General features: G+C 30.4%; 1 protein-coding gene across 1 annotated transcript; it reads right to left on the bottom strand.

The window, feature by feature from the left end:
• Window positions 1-3021: 3021 nt before the first annotated feature.
• Window positions 3022-4643, bottom strand: LOC108915223 (brachyurin-like). Its single transcript, XM_018721197.1, has 3 exons — window positions 4542-4643; window positions 4047-4216; window positions 3022-3682 (listed from the first exon to the last, which is right to left on the bottom strand). Exons 1-3 carry the CDS (start codon window positions 4605-4607, stop codon window positions 3130-3132), a joined length of 789 nt encoding a protein of 262 aa, XP_018576713.1. The 5' UTR covers window positions 4608-4643; the 3' UTR covers window positions 3022-3129.
• Between the last annotated feature and the right edge of the window lie 14580 nt (window positions 4644-19223).

The raw sequence follows: 19223 nt of genomic DNA, 5'->3' as shown, positions 1-19223 counted from the left end.
TAGCTTTTACAGGGTATTCACAAAATAGGTGCAAACTTCGAAAAATTTCACTCATTGCAGAATTTCCTGCATTAACAGTGGAAAATATTTTTCCAGAACTTTATTAACAGAAGGTATATCTATGCAGTTTCATTAATATGTCTCATACAGGGTATTTACAATAAGACAACCACATTATATATTTCTTTTATTATATCAGAAATTAGTTTCACAACGAAATAATAGGTATTTAAATATTACTGTTTTCTATTAGACCACCATCATAGGGTATGCACTGTTTAATCCGTCTCCTCTTATTTATTTATTTATAACTATTAATGTTATTACACAAAGTGTTTACACACGACAAAACCAGGAAATTATTCCACTAAGTACATCATATTATAATAAAATTATTATTGAAAAACATGTAAGAGTGTATAAGACAACATAATAGTATACAAACAAAAGTAAAATATCAATATTACAATATCATATAGGGAATAATACAAGTAAATGATTTAAAATGAGATAAAAATTATATAAATTAAAATACAAGATTAATATAAAAGTAATACAATTAGAAAAGAACGATAAATTAAATATGGCTAAAATCACTTGTTAAAAACTGTTCAATGTTATAAAAAGCATTTTGTAAAAGATAATTTTTCATTTTGCTTTTAAATTGCTTATAATTCCAATTTCTCACATGCAATGGGATAACATTAAAAAGATGTACACCAATGTAACCCGTTCTTGTTTTACTCAATATCAAAAAAATTACTGAAAGGTTATCCTTAGATCTAACATTATATGAGTGTGAACTTCACTTCTAGTCCGAAAAATATTTACGTTATGTTTTATGTACAGCAAACAGAATTGCAATCAACTGCTTGATGTCTAAGGGATCCTTAGTAGATTTTCGCATATTAAGAAACTGAGAAACTTAAAAATTTCAACATGTGAAATCTCAACGAAAAAACAAGATATTTGAGCAGCAAACTCAACGACATTCGAAGGAGGCACCCTTGTACTTTTAGATTCAATGTATTAGTTTTTTGAAAAAGAATAGATGACATTACTATATAACCTCAAATATGGCGAAAAACAGTGTTTTTTGCACTTTTAGGTTAGGATATCTCAAAAACCTGCAATTCTGCTGCCAGATTCGGAACCAGCGCACCTAAATCCTTCGGAAATATATATTCAAGTTTCTGCTTCCAAAAAAAAGTTAAATTTTGTTAGGTCTGTGTAATGCATTTAAAATGTATCAAGAAGTTTCGAAAATTCTAAGTAGCCGTGGAGTTATATTATGTGAATGGGCTTCGAACGAAATGGCAATTTTAAGACAAAAATGAGATCACGAAAATGATTCATAATACTTGATAACTGGTAGCACTATTCATAAAACTTTAGGTTTACAGTGGCATGGACACTTTTAATTTTATCATAAATTCGCACACGGTCAATGACAAAATCACTAAGAGAAGCATTCTTTCTACGAGATTTCAAATATTTGACCCAATGGATTTGATAGGTTCAGTCACGATTAAAGCTAAAATTATTTTGCAACGTTTATGGCAATTAAAGATAGATTGGGATGATTTAGTTCCATCTTCTTTAGAAACCGAGTTTATGCATTTCAAAAGTCGATTCCTAGACAAGTATTTTATCTAATTCAATTTTTATTGAATTGCACGCTTTTAGTGACACATCATAACATTTACTACGCACAAAATCTCAATTACCACTACTTAAAGCCTCATTTTGAACTTTTCGGAGCTTTTCTGCTAGCTCAATTACCAAAAAAGGCAGAAAACAACGAACCCAAAATAAATGCAAGTTATTAAAAAAAAATTAAATGCCTACGGCATATCTGGTAAAGAATAGATTATATCTAAAAGGTACCTTTCTGGACTGAAAATAAAATGATTTAATTAGTTACTTTAGTGCATGAATTTTATGATAAAAAAGTTATGGAGTATATACCTTTAAGATATTAGTTTTGTTTCCTTTTTTTTGTTAGGATAAATTCGTATTAAGTGGATTTCATATTTCTAATATATTAAGAACAGAAAATAATATCTAATTTCAAAAAATTAATTTTATTGATGATAATTCGTGTAGCAAAATTTATATCGATCTCTAAAGTGGTTCCAGAGAACAGAATCCCATTCTTAGTGGCCACCTTTGAACGAGCACAGATAACACATTCTAGGACCTACGTTCGTATAAACTTTTTCATATCCTCCTGCATAAAGATGTACATTAACAGCAAAGAAACGCATTAACTGTATTGTAATAAATAAAGACATGAACTAAAAGTGAAACAATTTCATAGCACGTTGCACAGAGATTCCTACAATTAACTTTCGCTTTTAAAACTTTTGTAAATAGATAGATATAATTTGTAGTAAATAATTTCCAAATAATTGATACACACTCGGTGCCTCTTAATACATTTATTTAAAGGAATATAAAATTTAGAATATTTAATGAGGTCAAGAAGTATACGAGTATACCCTTCTTTTATGTGGGCAGTAGGTATCCCTCATTCTATAACCGCATGGAATATATGTCCCACATAAAATTTAAAATTACCTCGCTTTCTTTTACATCGAACGATATATTACATTAAAATTAGCACTTCTAATTGTAAATACAGGGTGTCCCGGAAATGGTGGGCAATCTCTCGGATATGGATCCAGGACACCCTGTTTAAACGTAAAATAACAGAAATGCTATTTTATAAAAAATAAAGATTACCTGCTATTATTCTTCTCAAAATAATGTAAATATGTATTGATTTAAGTGACTTTATCTTACTTCCACCTTGTCTACTGCCCTAGTCAAGTTAATGTGGAAAGTGGAATTTTCGAAATATACGTGCAGGACATATATCTCCCATTTACTCTAATCATTTTATTGAATATGTGAAAACTTAATCTGCATTATTCAGATTTGAATATGTAGTAGCTATCACGTAAAGGAAATTAGAATATACTTATAGAAATACTATCTAATAAATTTAAAACCAGGAAGTAATAATAATAGGTTTTATTTAGATATTGTAACATAAAAATGTATGCATATATGTAAGTCTTGCTTTAAGCTATTCATTTAACAGCAATTTATAGTCATATATTATTTCTAAATATCTGAGTTTCCTTTGATCCAGTCAATATAAGTGGCTACTCTGGTATAAACGACGGGGTGTCCTTGGAAGCAGTTATATTGGGTGAACAAAACTAGACCAATTTGTACGCCATCCAGGGTCAAGGGGGCACCAGCATCCCCATGGCAAGCGCTGTTAGCCTCAGCCAATTGACAAATGTTACTTCCTTCTACAATCATTTGTTTGTACGGTGTATTCTCTTTAATACACTCGCGATAGGATATTATTACGGATTCTATCCATCTCAAAACTGGTTCAAGGAAGTACTGAGCTTGATATGTAGCGCCCCATCCAGACACAGTTGCTACGTCTCCAGCATAATTATCGTCTCCCTCAGCTAGTTTTACTGGTTGTATATTGTCAGCGAATTCCACGGGTTCGCTAAGTTTTATAAGTCCAAGATCCCATTCGTATGCACCAGATTTGTAGCCCTCAGGAATGATGAATTCAGAGGATTCTACCTTCACCTGATTTGGTTCAAGCTCGTCTAGTCGTGGGCCACCGAGAACTACCGTTACCTTTTCTGCTCTGAAATAAATATGATTTTGATGATAAAATGAAATTCATATGTCTAAACAGATTTTTCTACATTACAAAATTTAAATTTAACACTCAAAAGAGGACTAAAGAGGACCTGAGAGAGAGGAGGAACTGTTTTATAAGTTCGAAACGGATAATTGGGAATGGACGGATTTGTTTAAGAGGCTCTAGCTGCACAATTTAGAAATTTGTATTTATTCAATAACTTTCCCCTTTCATTCTCCGTCATTTATTTAGATACCATATTATTAAAATAGAAAACCATATTTAACACAGTATCATGTGTAACATATAATAATGTATTATAATAATACTTAATTCTTTGGTATAACAATACCTATGTGGTACTTACTTAGATAGACAGCGAGCTGAGGTGAGTATGTAGTTTTCAGAAATGAGAGAACCACTGCAAAATGCGTCTGTTTCCCGTTCAACTGCTTCAGAAGAATCGATGTAAATAGCAGCTTGGTAGGGGAACTGGCCATCACGGGCTTCGTAGCCACCAGCAATTCTTCCATCAATCTGTATTAAAGAAATAATGTAAATTTCATGAATTTAGTTGTTTATGTTTAGTTTCCAAATAATATAATACTATAATACCTCCAAATATTAATTTAGAAAAATATTTTGAGCAATGCCTTATTCATCATAAGTTACTTGTTACTTCCTGACAAAGATTGTGAAAATAAAATAAAATTGCAAAAAAATATGAAAGTAACATTTATATAGGTAATAAGGAAAAGTGGTCTAGTATTTTCTTTTACTTTTAATAGATAGATAATATTCAGTAATACTATGTAAGGAAACTAAAATTGACGAGCAAAAACATATTCTTAATATAACTTACTGCAGGGCTGCCTAAGGCCAAATTCAGGCAAGCGACGAGAAATACTACCAACAAATTACGTGCCATTTTGAATGAACAAAGCTTGCGGTTTTATTCACTATGTTGACTGATATATTTGCGATCCCTTTTATACTAAAACTCAATCAAGTGGTTTCTTATGATAACTATCTTTCTTGACATTTTTACTACTGATTTTGTTAATATCCTTGAATTCACACCAAGTGATAGCAAATAAATTGAGGATGACTGCCCCAGTTCACTGTGTCTTTCCTTAAAACCACATTCAGCGTATACATGCCCGGATTATGAAGGAAATGAAAAATATTTCATTATGAGCGTAGATGAAGTTCATCATGAGGTAGATTAATGCGGTGCTATTAGATTTCGGATAAAAAATCGATAACACAACTTTTAGAGTTTGTTCTAAATAATATATTTTTGTTATATTAGTTTCTTCCTTATTATGTTAATGGCTCGAACAGAAATAAATCGGAACACACGGTAGGACAATGTTTTTTTTATTATTAATTTAGGTATCTTTTTTTTGGTAAAGTTGCCAGAGTTATTTCAATTTTTACTATAAACAGTTGTATTGACATTACATCAAAAGTCAAATATTGATGTTATTTTATCTATAAGTATTATTATTAAGTTCACTAGCATTAACGAACTTTAATTCAATTAGGTAAAAGGGCCAGCATCTTCAAAATCGATGATTTTTTAATTTCTTCATTCGTAGGTACCGTCTTCTCGATTCAAACATCATTAAAAAATATAGAGATTTTTAAATAAGTCATAGTTGCAGTACATCTTCATGATGCATTATTTCAAATATAGGTTTTAGTACATTGTCGTGACATTCAACGCCTTCGTTTAAAATGTACATTGTATGTACAGGGTGATTCACAATTAGGCGTAAAAGTTTGAATACAACTTCAGACCAAAACAAATAGACCAGGGCGAATCTGTTTTGAGGTGGATGTGAGAGGGAGCAAGCACATTTTTTCTGGATTAGGTACCTTCAGTACAACTCGCATAATAAAATTGTAGATCCCTAGATCATTGGTACTTTGCGTGTGTAACTTTTTCATCTTTGACTTTTTAACAAATTGGACAGCAAATTCCGTTTTCCCGAACTGTTTTATGTTAAAAAGGTACCCTTGTTTCAAATCGTTATCTTTAACGGTTTCTGAGAAAATCGCTCTTGAATTAATCCCACTTTGGTCAATTTCATAGTAATTTAAACAAAAAATAATAATAATAATTTTCCTTTCCTCTCTTTTCCATTTAAAGGATTAATTTTTATTTAATTTAATTTTTTATTATTATTTTTTTATTAAAATTAGATTAAATTTAAACAAATTATTTTTTTTTGTTTAAATTACTATGAAATTGACCAAAGTGGGATTAATTCAAGAGCGATTTTCTCAGAAACCGTTAAAGATAACGATTTGAAACAAGAGTACCTTTTTAACGTAAAACAGTTCGGGAAAACGGAATTTGCTGTCCAATTTGTTAAAAAGTCAAAGATGAAAAAGTTACACACGCAAAGTACCAAGGGCCCCCCCGTACCCACCCCAATGGACCTTGTGGAAATAAATGGATTAGTCCATCAAATTGCTCATCAAAATTTAGCTGTGTATACCAAATTTCATTCATTTATCACAACGCGATTGAGAGATATTGCAAAAAAATGATTTCCATTCCTCCCTCTTCAATGGGTCCCTGTGCCCTTAGGAAGCATTTCCGGACCCATGTTCATATGAACTTTTTTACTTAGTTTTGATCATAGTATCGGCCTGTTCAGGGTTGGCAGCTAATTATGAGACACCCTGTATACTGTAAGTTAAAAATGTTTAAATTTATTACCGATGTTGCAAAATAGCAATAATTAATGAAAAAAAGGCAGAATAATCAAATTTTTTGGATATATTTTTTAAAATATTTTAATTGCTTCGAGGGCATTCTAATTTTGGTAAAAAAAACATTAGAGTATAATGAAACAACACACCATTACTCAATCAAGTGGCTTCTTATGATAACGATTTTTCTCACTTTAATTCACACCATCACCAAAACGAGTGATAACAAATAGATTGATGATGACAGTCCCAGTTCACTGCGTCTTTCCTCAAAGTCATGTTCAACGTATTATCGAGTAATTTAAAAAATATTTCATTGTGAGGAGTAAGGATAGATTAACGCGGTGCTATTAGATTTCGGATAAAAAAAATCAATAGGTAATACAATTTTTAGAGTTTGTTTTAAATCATATACTTGTGCTTCATTTAGGTATATTTTTTGTGGCGTCTTTCACTTTGTGTTTTTGCTATTGGCCATATTTAGAATTTGAATTTGAGTAGCCAAAATAAGAAAAAAATAGTCTCGGAAACTTTTCAAGAAATGGGCTGTCGATATTTGAAAAAAAATCACATTTTATAGAATGAAAATGATAAAATTTTAACAAACAATACACAAACACAATTTGTTTTCCATGTAGTTTTTTACAGAGTATGATACTCCTCTGTATTTTGACCCTTTGAAGACCTCAGAAAATAGCTCAAAATCAGTGGAAATATCGATTTTTTGTTAAAATAGATAAGATTTTGAAATTAAACAGACGTGATAATAGGGTCAAAATAAAAACTTTCTTTTCCCTGCACTTTTTTCTCTAAAATGCGTCCTTATGGAGTCACAGCCATTTTTAACCAACTTTGAGCATTATTAAAACTCCTATAACTCCTCAAGGATGCATTTTAGAGAAACATGTGCAAGAATAAAAAGTTATCGAGGTGAGGGACTGAATCAAGCATCAAGAACAGAACGATATGAGTGAGTGTCTAGAAATCGTGCACTAGAACGCCTTAAATCAGTACACATACAAATATTATTATACCAATAGCAGAGAGTGGTGGGTGTCACTAGGAGCCCCAGAAATTTGAAGGAAATGAGTATTCTGCAAATTCAATCGTTGCTGCTTGTTACCAATGGAATTGAAAAGAAAAAATATCTCTTCCATTTTGTTAAGAACGAGACGTTTTAGAGTTCTGACTTTTTTATATTAAAGCGAGCTTACAACACCCAAATAACCCTAAAACTATTCGTTCCACAAAAACAGGTTATGTAAAAATTCTTTTAAAAGTTCAATTTTACAATACAATACAATGTGTCAAAAGCTCAAAAAAAACATAGGGGTAAAAATTTTCTACATCTATAGCTCCTGGAAATTTTTGGCCAATGATTTTTTTAACCCATGATCCATTGCGTTGTATTTAAAACTGTATTGTAATAAAAAATGCTCATAAACTGTTTTTGGTGGAACGAATAGTATTGAAGTTATTTTCGATTTATGTAAGCTTATTTTAAAATATAAAAATTTATTCTAAAACGTAAAACAACAATTTGTAAATTCTTTGAGAAAACATTTTAAAATAATATTTTGAGCATTGGGAAGAAATATAGGCAAATTAAGTCCACACCCACCCCTAGGAGGGCGTTAATTCCACAATAATAAACGTTAGAGCAAATCAATGTGAAAAACCATAACCCTGTATTTTATACTATCAAATATATAAATGTAGGCTGGTAGTCTACATACAAAAAATGTAATATAACTTATGCCTCAAAGGGTTGGAAATTACCAACAGATCAGGGTCCCACTTTTAAGTCACATATTTTTCTATTCAATATTTTTGCCTGAATTTTGTTCCCGCGGATTTTTTTGGTCGCTGATTACGAATCTGAAATCCGAATCCGAGAATATTTGAATAAAAGAAGAGTAGATCCTATATGGCGGATGTAAAAATCGAAAAAGCATTCGAAATAGTGGTTTTCAAAGTCGCCAGTCGCAAATATAAGGGTTTCTCATTTGTATACCATTGACAGAGTACCTGCGTTCAAACAAATTTTTACTATTCCTGTTTCACCATTATCAAGTTTATGTTAATTAATATTAAGTTATTTTCCGATTAATTTCTTTCGTGAACTATTATTACAACTCTCTTAAAATTGAAGTGATTTACACTTCTGCTCAATCATTATGGTCGTGTCTGTAAATGTTCTGAATCGCCCTGTATATACCATAAAACTATTTCTGCTACCTACAAAATATATGTAAAGTATAATGAAATATAATGGAAGTTAAGTGTGCGTGTCGTTGTATACCTAAAAGCTTCAGTCTCCCGAGTTAAGTATTTGTTTATACGGGTGATTTTTTTAACATCTCAAATATCTTGAAAATAGCACTGTACGAAAAAAAATCCATAATCAAAATTTAATCATTCTACGGAGGAAATACTTTAGGGCTAAAATTATTCCGTTTCCCCCCTTCCCTCTCCTTGTAGGTGGGGAGGGGGTTAACTTCGAAATCTTAAATAGGAATTCCTATTTTTACTGCCGATTCTACGGCTAAATGTACGTAGGATTTGTCTGTAACATTTTTTTTTCGATTCATGATAGGTGGCGCTGTAATCGACGAAATCTCTTTTTTCTATGCATACGATTCTGCAATACGATTGAAATTAAAAAAAAAACATTATATGTAAATATTCAAAATTCGTCGTCAAAAAAGTTTATTCTGTTTGCAAATTTTGAATAACTGCAAAATTGTTGCCTGTACTTTTTGCATAACTCAGGAACAATGATGTGGATGTAGTAGATTTCGTAATAATGATTTAAAGTCAGTGTGCGGTATAGATGGAAGCGGTTATGCGGTTATGCTGAAATTGAACTCACCCTCAAAAGTTCCTCCTTCACCAATCTAGCGGGTCTTCCAATGAAGCAGATACAGCGGGGCAGCGAGAACAGAACAATGGTGGGAGCGGGCTCTTTCAAGGAGCAGAAACAGCGGGGGGACACTTTTCGATAACTTTTCTTGACGTGTGGGTTTTTGTTCAATTTCAACAATTCAATTTTTTTTTGTTTATGACAACCGCGGATATTGTTATATATTTTCATGCGCTCTAAACATTCTGCCCACCGAAAAATATACATATTTTTCATAAACNTTATTATTATTATTATTATGCTAGTTTTTTTCTACAATCATTGAACCCTTCTAAATAAGTTTACTGAGAAAAAAAATACAATAAATAATTGCCATAATTTATAAATAATGATAACATACTTCCTTCTGTGCAAATTAAAATTCAGAGTTGGGTCAAAGTTGTTAGAAAGGTACAATGAGATAAAATTCAACATATTAATGCAATAATTATTAACAACACAGCTAACGCTTAAAAATACAGTTTTGTTAATTGATCCCAAAACATTTATCTCATACTTTTTTAATCTTTAATATTTTACAATATATATTTTTTATTACTTTTATATTCTGAATGTAAATTAACAACTCTTTTAGCTATCTGCACATATTTGATTCGTTATTGTACGATTTTTTTTATGCGACCTACATATATTGGAAGTTAGGGCTCAATACTAGTAGTTTTGATGTGTACAGTGATGGGTGTAAAAGAGGACAAGCATCATACGGAATTTGGCATATACTAATTTTACATCTAACTCAAAACATGATTTTCCCGCTACATGTAAAAATTCATATAATTTTCTAAAAGCTGATTTATTACTTTTATGTGATTGAGTATTTAAAATTGACTGGATATTTTTGGTAATAAATTAATAATGTAGACGACGCTACTACCTATTTTTATAAAAACTCCTATAGTGCTTTTGATCGCTTTGTAGACACATTCACATTATCCCGTAAAAGTAAATACCCTCCTTGGTTTGACCCTCGAATAATTAATACTATATGGTTTAAATATAGATATAACAGAAAATATAAAAATACCGGCGACTTAGAAGCTTAAGAAGACTTAAAAGATTTTAAGCGAGTGAGAGGTTTTATTAAAGATAACGTTAACATTGCTTATAAGAGGTATCCTTTCGAAGGCATTCGATAGACTTACATAACCATGAAATATTACTATCAAAGCTTAATAAATTTATATAGATTTTGATGTCTTTGGATTACTTAGCCAAATCTAAAGTCCCACAGGGATCTATTCTTGGGACCCTACTACTCAACACTTTTATCAATGATATAAACCCATTGTTTAGATATTTATTACCTTCTATGCTGATAACTTGAAAATATTATCCACCCATTGGTTCTCAATAGAACATCAACTATTATATAGGGTGATTCATTAACAATGGGAAAGTCGAAAGCTGTATATGTCTTCAAAATAATTTAATTCTAATTGATAACTGATGCCAATAGACTTCCTATGAATTCTAAGAAGTGTAATATAATATTTTGTCTATTTTAACGGTGTTATTTTAAAACGACCTAATACTTTTGGCGATCTCGATGTTGTTTTTGATGTCAAAATCTTTCAATTCACACATTGAAAAAATAATATATCTGAAGCATGTAAGTATATATCCATATCCAGAATAAATAAATAAATAAATAAAAATACTAAAATCTCTATAAGAAAATCGATAACAATTAAGAATTAACAATCAAATCAAATACTTATTTGAAAAGATCGACCAAAGAAGCAAGTAAATTTCTCAAAATATTAATTATTGTAGAATGCTTCAAATTTTGTATATTAAATTATTAAATAAATTTAACATACCTACTATTACATCTTAATAAACTTATACCAGTATATTTGCCTTTTTTAATCAAACGTTTTTTATTGTTACTTTAAAAGTATTAAGCAAATTAAAATTAGGTATAGATATCTAAAAGCTTTTCTAAACTCTCGTCAATTTAAGTCATAAAGGTACATTCTTTGGTATCAAGTATGCTAAAGAAATAATTCCATAGAAAAGTTTGTAAATAATCATCTAAAGATAAAAAGCTCCATCCCAATTGTATTAATAAAAAAATGAGTATTGCAAATCTTCACTAATTCTTAATTGCAAAAATATTTTAGTTAATGTATTATAGCTGAATTTTGCAATAATTTTTGTGTTAATTTTTGACAATCATATATCAGTTTGTGTAACACTTCATATAAAGGACTTTAAAGTTCTAGAATATGCAGTATTATCGATTTAAAAAAAAAAGAAGAATACACTTCACTTTCATTGATTGATGAACATCTTATTAATTGAAAATGTATGTATTGTACTCAAACACTTTAAGACTAATGATTTTTAGAGTAGATGTAATTATTTATCTGTTTCATTAATACTTATGTCAAATGATTTCTTTATAAGGTGTGCTTGTACAAAGATAAATGAGCATGGTAAATTATAATCTCCAAAAAATTGAAATAATTAGGTATTTACAAAGGGGGTAGTTAAAATGCTTTGCTAAACTTTTAATTTGCGAGGTAGTACAGAGTGTTCAAAATTAGCTGTGATCATTTAAATAATATTTTATCTCATTTGTGGTTACTTATACAATTATTATCATTCTGTTTTTGATTGTAAGACGAAGTCTAACCTTTATGAAATTTATACAAATAAACAATTGAATAAAACATGTTAAAAAAATATATTCTAATATAATTGAAAAACAAAATAAAAACCTAATGACGAAGAAGTGATTATTGTGTGGAAAGTAAATACTTTTTGAATTTTTTCCGAAAACTGTGTACAGGCATGGATTTAAAAGTTTCGTTTGATCTGTTGTACTATATATTTACAGCATAGAATGAATAAGATCTCTGAAAGCTGTATGAAATCTTGGTAACTGAAGAAAATGGATAGAATTAGATTAAGATTATGTCTTTCACAGCGATAAGTTTATTCCGTAAATATGGCGGTAAATTGTTGGTGAATATTTTTTTCTCGAAATTAACCATATGATATTTATACAAATCGCTAATCTTAAGCTAACCAAGTTCATTAAATCTTTGAGTAACATGATCATATTTTTTCATGCCTTAAACAAATCTAAAGCAGGTATTCAAATCTTTCTGTAACCGATAGGTAAATTTATCTAAACAGAAAAAATAAATAGAACAGTAATTAACAATAGGAATTACAAGAGATTCACACAGTTGTTTGCGTAGTTAAAGTACTTAATATACAACAATTTTTTTAATGCTGTATAACTTTTCTGTATTAACAAAGAGATATGTTTTTTAATACTCAAATATGTGTCAAACAAAGGCCAGGATTTTGATTTGGGGCAGCATTCTACGACCGACCATCAATAAGCTTTAAAATGTGGAACAGCCAAATGGAATAAATTCAGTATCTCAATAATTTATTGTGCATATTTAAAAAAAATCCCGAGACACGTCGATTTTGGATTCTGAAATGACATTCTCATGGTACAGTCGACGCCACCCAAATGTGAACGGCAATATTGTACCGTGTAATTTAAACCTCAAATCATAGTCGTAAAATTCAATAGTTGTCAAATATACATATATGTCATTTAGAGCAAACGTAATTAAATGTAAACAAGTAACGTGAAATATGCCGGAGCATTTAACTGAAGCGCATAGAGCAAGGGCTATGGCTAAATTAGAAGAGAATTGGTCTTTGAGTGAAGTGGCTGCTGTTTTAAATATCAGTAAGAGTTGTATATTTTATATTAAACAATGGCGAGAACAATAATTACAAAGACCTATCAGGCAAGGTGTCGAGAAAAAGTTTCCAGTGACGCGGAAGACAATACTTTGGTCGAATTTACCCTTTCTGTGTTACGCAACTAAAAAAAGTCTGATTTACTACGATAAAATCCAGATGAAATTTCCATAACAACCAAAATGCGTTCACATTTGGGTGGCGCCAACTGTACATGGTATTTTCATTCTCCATTCAAAAATACTATTTTTAATATTTATTGCAAAAATTAGCAGTAAAAAAATTAATTCATCAGTTTAAGGAAATTCGATACAGCAAACTAAAAAAAAACTTAATTTCAACGAAGATGTTCAAAATTAGTTCCTTGAACGTCTTGGCCGCATCCTATTTGTAAATAAAAATGTCTTCTAACGTTTTCCAACATGTGAGGTGTGACCGACCTAACCGCAACCATTATTTTTTTTTTCAATAAAATTGGCAATGCCAGCTATAAATAATTTTGATAAGTTTTTATATCTTCTTTTTAGTTGAAAACGTTGAAAAAACACTGAAATTGTTTTTGCTAGCCTGCAAGAACAAAACGCTGTTTTTATATTTTTGTTTGTTGTACCTAACAAATTTCGTAAACAGACCATTAATTTATGCTTTATATTATACTAATACTTTTCCAACACAAATAACACTAATTTTGCACGTAGCAAGGGCTGTCACATTTCAATTGACATAATTTTTCAATTGTCAATTTTCATAGGGCATAATCTGCCTCGTTATAGAAACAGTAATCTTTATAAATGCTCAGATATTTGGAATTAATAAAAAATGAAACACTGCAGTTATCAAAAAAATTTCAAAATATAGCAAATACTTTTTTAAAGATAAGCTTGGTATAGTTTTACAAGTTAATTTTGTCTTGGACTATATCATTGTTATTTAGAGAACTACATAAAGGAGGATGTTCTAGCACAATTTCATTATTTTCGCAATAACCTGAAAACTAAAAAAGATATCGACCTCCAGTTTGTGTAGATATTTGTTTTCCTTAGTAAATGGTCTACGAAGCCATGAAAAAAACCTATATCGTTGCATTTAATTTTTTTAGTAAACGGAGACGATTACTAAACTTTTCTAATTAGCGTCATCTACCTACCGTTGCGCAAGAAAATAATATTTTTATTCCCATATCGTATTCTTGAAATCGATTAAGGCATTTAGAAGTTATAACAATTTAAATATTTTGGAAGAATGGAAGAAATAATGTTAGCGAAAATTATAAAATCAACCCTATATTAAAAAAAGCATAACGTATACATATAGGTATACAAAATTGCATAATGATTAAAACAAACACCAACTTTTTTAAACTTCAATACCTCGTACTCCGAAAGCGAACTTGTATATATTTATAGGAATTTTTCATTAATTTCTCGCCCAAGCATTTTAATTACACACTGTATATTAAGGTAAAATGTAGTATAGTCCTTCTGAAGTCAGTTGAATATGCAAAAAACGTCTGGTAATAAATTTCATAGGCGTCCCTAAAAAAATTTTCTGCTAAAGGTAAAAAATTATAATAATTTGTTTATAATGTGTAGAAAATTTCTATTATATGTTCATTTGGCCAACAACATATTTTAATTATTTATGTCCTCAAACAATTTTATTATATTGGTGATAAATTTTGTTTTGTTCCGTTTCAAAAGGTCTCCAAAATGCCATGTTGTGATAATATTAGTAAACAAAATATCCCTCATATTTCTCGCTTTCGCAATTGTAATATGAATGATTGATATAAGGTGCCTATAATAAATTAAAATTGCCTGATTCACACCAAATTTCCGCACTGCAGCACTACATTGCTGGGCAATTTATGATCCACTTGTCGCTTCCTGTGATTTATTGCCAGAAGCCCAATACAGTTATGTTACATTTCGTTTGCCCGCGCTCGCATTCTTCAACTGGTCGTATAGATTTCTACCACCTGCACGTTTAGTTCAACCAGACCTATATATGGGTATGGCTAAATAAATATGGGAACAAGTTTTTCAAATATTTCAATGCCGAATTGCTGCTTAGCGACCGAGCCTGATACATACCTTGAAATTATAGGTTCTTCAATTGACTTCGGAAAAACTATACTAGGTAGGTTTTTCATTAAGTTTTTTAGCTTTAACTAGTAATAAATAAATTATCAACACATAAAAAAAGGTCGTCAAAAGTATGTTTAAATTTCAATAATAGACATAAGTTAAAATCATCACCTGCGAGTATAGATTTCGTGGGCTATGGCAAATAAATGCATTTGTGCGCCTTAAATCTAAAATATTTGTTTAAATTTCACATTATTTTATATGCATTGTTTATTTTTCGAAAATAAAAATAAAATGTATTATGTAAATATATTTTTCATTTGTTCTATTATAACAAAACTAAATAAATACATTATCCAAATTTGTGACTTTCTTGTACAACTTCACAAGACGCCAGTATCTACGGATTCTGAAATTATAAATGTTTGACGTAAGTAATTATAAATTTGAACAGGGTGATACAGGCAAAAGATTATAAAATAAAAATTTTACGATATTCTCTGTTTCTAATGTTTTGTTGTTAATTTAAGTACTAATATACATATTTATATATTTTTTATATTAAATAATACAGTTTCATTATAAGATTATCTAAGTAGATATTATTTATTACCTAAGGAATGGTAAATAAGAAATGAAATACTTAGTAAATGGAGCAAAAATTATAACCTTGTACTGAATAAAACACGTCTATATAATATATGTACTAATCTACATTTACCTTTTTTATTAATAATATTATGTCAATGTTGATACTAAAAGTATCAAACATTTTTATTTAAAATTAACAGATATTTACTTCCTATCCTATTTTATTTCTTTTTATCTGTTGCCGCGGATAATCTATCTACAAGCAATAGTTTGCGTGAATCACCCTGTGAATATTCACCTGAATGATACTGCATCCTTAATCCCATCCCTTTAGATTTTTTATGAAGAGTTTTTTTGCTTTGTTTTGCTTCACTTACTGCTGGATGTTCTGTTGATTGATCTCCTTCCGTCGTTTCAATTTCTTTCTTTTTGCCTTCAGTTCCTTCGTTATCTGTAGCAAGTTCCTCACTTTTTATCTGTGGTTGAGGTAATTCTTCAGATTGTTCCGCTTCAGTTTCTTCTTCACCGTCTTTTACTGAAGCCTTTTTTTCCTCGGAGATCTTTTCTTCCTCACCTTGGAGAGTTTCTTCTCCTTCTTCTACAATTTTTAGATGTAGTTCTATAAAGAGGATAAAATGTTCGTAGAATACACGAGAACTTTTAAAAGTAAAACAAAGAAGCATTGCATTTATGGTAATCAAATAATCATTCACGTATGCCGTACCTACGTCATGGTCTTTCGATAACGAAATGTACATATACCTAATACAGTAATAGCAGTGTTGGTCAACTTAATGAGAAGTTTAAAAATTCCAGGTCAAAATTTGTGGATACATGTTGAGATGCTAATTCAAATAAATTCAAACATTTCTTTCTGAAAATCCTATCAAAAGAAGTTAAACAATGTTCCTCAATACAAAAAATCTAGTTATGCAGAATACATTTATCCTCTTAGACAAGATCCTTAACTGATGATATTGCAGGAAACAACTACTCTATGGGCTACATGTCCCAACTAGCACTGAATTATACCAACAATATCTAGTAAATAACTGGAAATTAATAACTATCTAAAATTAATAATGTATCTAAATAATATCAAAACAAAAAGGATATTTTTTGGAAAGATTACATTATTCAACAATTTTAATATATCAGGTAATAAGTATTTTTGTATTGATAATATTTAGACATATCATTCCCAATTTATTTTAATTTTAGATAATTAATGTGTGTGGACAATGCCCAAGTATGTGAAAGACTCTGGAGATATAAACAAATGAGCCGTTTGCGAGATATTTTAAAATTTGTGGTTACTTACCTCTGACTTGATTGTGCAGTAAAATTTACATTGTTAAATACCTAAGGATTACATTTGATAATAAACGTTCTTTTGGTAAATACATTAACATAATTTAAAAAAGTTTCTACAAAAATCTGGGGTTTACTATAAGAAATCCTAAGGAGTTTGTAGATCTGTGTCATAAGATCTCCACTAGAAAATGCCTCTATTGTGTGGAACTTCCTGTATACGATACATGCAAATAATTTAGAGTGCAGGGAAAGATTTTAAAATTCCCGTTTTATAAAGAAAAGTCGTAAAACCCTCCAATTTTGTATGTTTTTTGTTAAATCAGTCTAAAAGATCAATGCTTCCAGTCATATTTTTTAATAAAACAATTTAAAATACCTTTGATTATCCTCAAATATTACATATTTTAAATTTCTGTGTGTCTAGATTAACTTCGCGCTCACCGACAACTTTTAAATTGCCTAGTCATACAAATATCGTAAAAGCATCTCTACTGCTTTAAACATATTTTAATTACTCCAGTGTTAGAACAAATTTGGATATTTTTAACATTAGCAAGTTAGCAACATACATAAAGACATGTATTTGAACTAAAAATGAGTTGAAACGCAGCACTTCCAATTGCAATAATACCCAATAAGTATGTATGTGCCTTTTATTGTTTTATATATATGTTTGTGTATGTATATACAGGGTGATTCATTAATAATGGGACAGAGCTTATGGGCATGTTGCTGACCTCAAAATAGAGCGATTAAGCCAAATATGCCTTATCCGAATGTTGCTCCTTTTCGATCTACAGGGTGTTAAAGTTGAAAAAATATTTTCGATTTTTTTAAATATCTTGAGCATCTTTGAACGGATTGTCTTGAAAGTTTGTACACCTATGTTTTCTGAGGTGGTAATTACGGAAATGGTAACTATTTTGCAATCACATCTAGGATGCGCTAGTTGTAGTGTTCCGTCGGAGTAAACATATGTCAAACTTTTTTGTCCTTCAAAAATCTGAATTTCCAATAAGAAATTATTAAACTACGTTCAATTCTAAATAAAAAAGATATACCTGTTAAAAATCGATAAACTTAACCGTTTTCGAAATAAGAACGATTTACTATTTCTTTACAAAATTATTTGTTTGAACGTACGCCTTTAAATAAGATGACTTAATTACGAATTAAGACAAACACAGTAACAACTGAAAATTTTATTATGCTTAAGTCTAATTACAAAAGATTCTCAAAGTGGCGACCATTGTTTTCAATACATTTTTTTATTCTCTCGTTAAAATTTTGTCTGACACTGAATAGACTTCTTTGTTGGTCTCTGATAATGTTAACAGATTCTTGTATTTTTGCCCACAGCTCTTCTCGAGTATGTATAACATCTTTATAAACTGAAGATTTAACGTTACCCCAGAAATAAAAATCTAGGGGATTTAAATCAGGGCTACGCGCAGGCCAAGGCACTTCGCTGCCGCTACCAATCCAACGGTTTCGAAAACTTATATCAAGATATTCTCTTACTGGTCGGGAGTAATGTGCGGGAGCACCATCATGCATAAACCAAAAGGTTTGCCGTAAATTTAAGGGGATATTTTCAAGAACGAGCGGCAAGTCATTTGTTTAAAATTTTTAATAATTTTCCCCATTAAGTGGACGGGGTAACACAAATGGTCCCAAAATGTTATCGGAACGATTCCACACCAAATATTTATTGAGAATTCATGCTGAAAATGTTTCCAGTTCCCAGAAATGATTATTTCTCCAATTAAATACACCGCGCCGGGTAAATGTAGCTTTGTCCGTAAACAATATTTTATTATAAAACGTAGGGTCAGAATTTTGTTGCCGACGAAGAAACTGTGCGAACCTAAATCTACCACGAGGATCTTGTGGCATCAACTGTTGAACCGGACGAAAATGGTAAGGATACAAATTTTATTTGTGGAGTATTCTGAAGACGGAAGGCTGACTTACACCAGTAGTTGATGAAATTCGGCGTGTGCTTGTTTGCGTGTTTTCGGCAATTCGCACTAAAACATCCTCTTCTTGCTCCGCCGCTAATACTTTAGGCCTTCCAACGTCTCGTTTAGGGCGAAATGATCCCGTTTCTCCTAATCTGTCGTACAACGTCTTGAAAAGCTTGTGGTTAGGTTGTCTGTTATTTGGATATAAC

The sequence above is a fragment of the Anoplophora glabripennis genome, unplaced genomic scaffold (assembly GCF_000390285.2).
Source record: "Anoplophora glabripennis isolate ALB-LARVAE unplaced genomic scaffold, Agla_2.0 scaffold1234, whole genome shotgun sequence".
NCBI lineage: Eukaryota > Metazoa > Arthropoda > Insecta > Coleoptera > Cerambycidae > Anoplophora > Anoplophora glabripennis.
The sequence above is the reverse complement of the archived record's forward strand: the minus strand, read 5'-3'. Positions and strand labels throughout refer to the sequence as shown.

Excerpts from the sequence above, each read along its gene's own strand:
- LOC108915223 (XM_018721197.1), bottom strand. The coding sequence starts at position 4,607 with ATGGCACGTAATTTGTTGGTAGTATTTCTCGTCGCTTGCCTGAATTTG. Across the intron at positions 4,217-4,541 it reads TGGCCTTAGGCAGCCCTGCA|ATTGATGGAAGAATTGCTGG; the intron begins GTAAGTTATATT and ends TCTTTAATACAG. Across the intron at positions 3,683-4,046 it reads TCAGCTCGCTGTCTATCTAA|AGCAGAAAAGGTAACGGTAG; the intron begins GTAAGTACCACA and ends TATTTATTTCAG.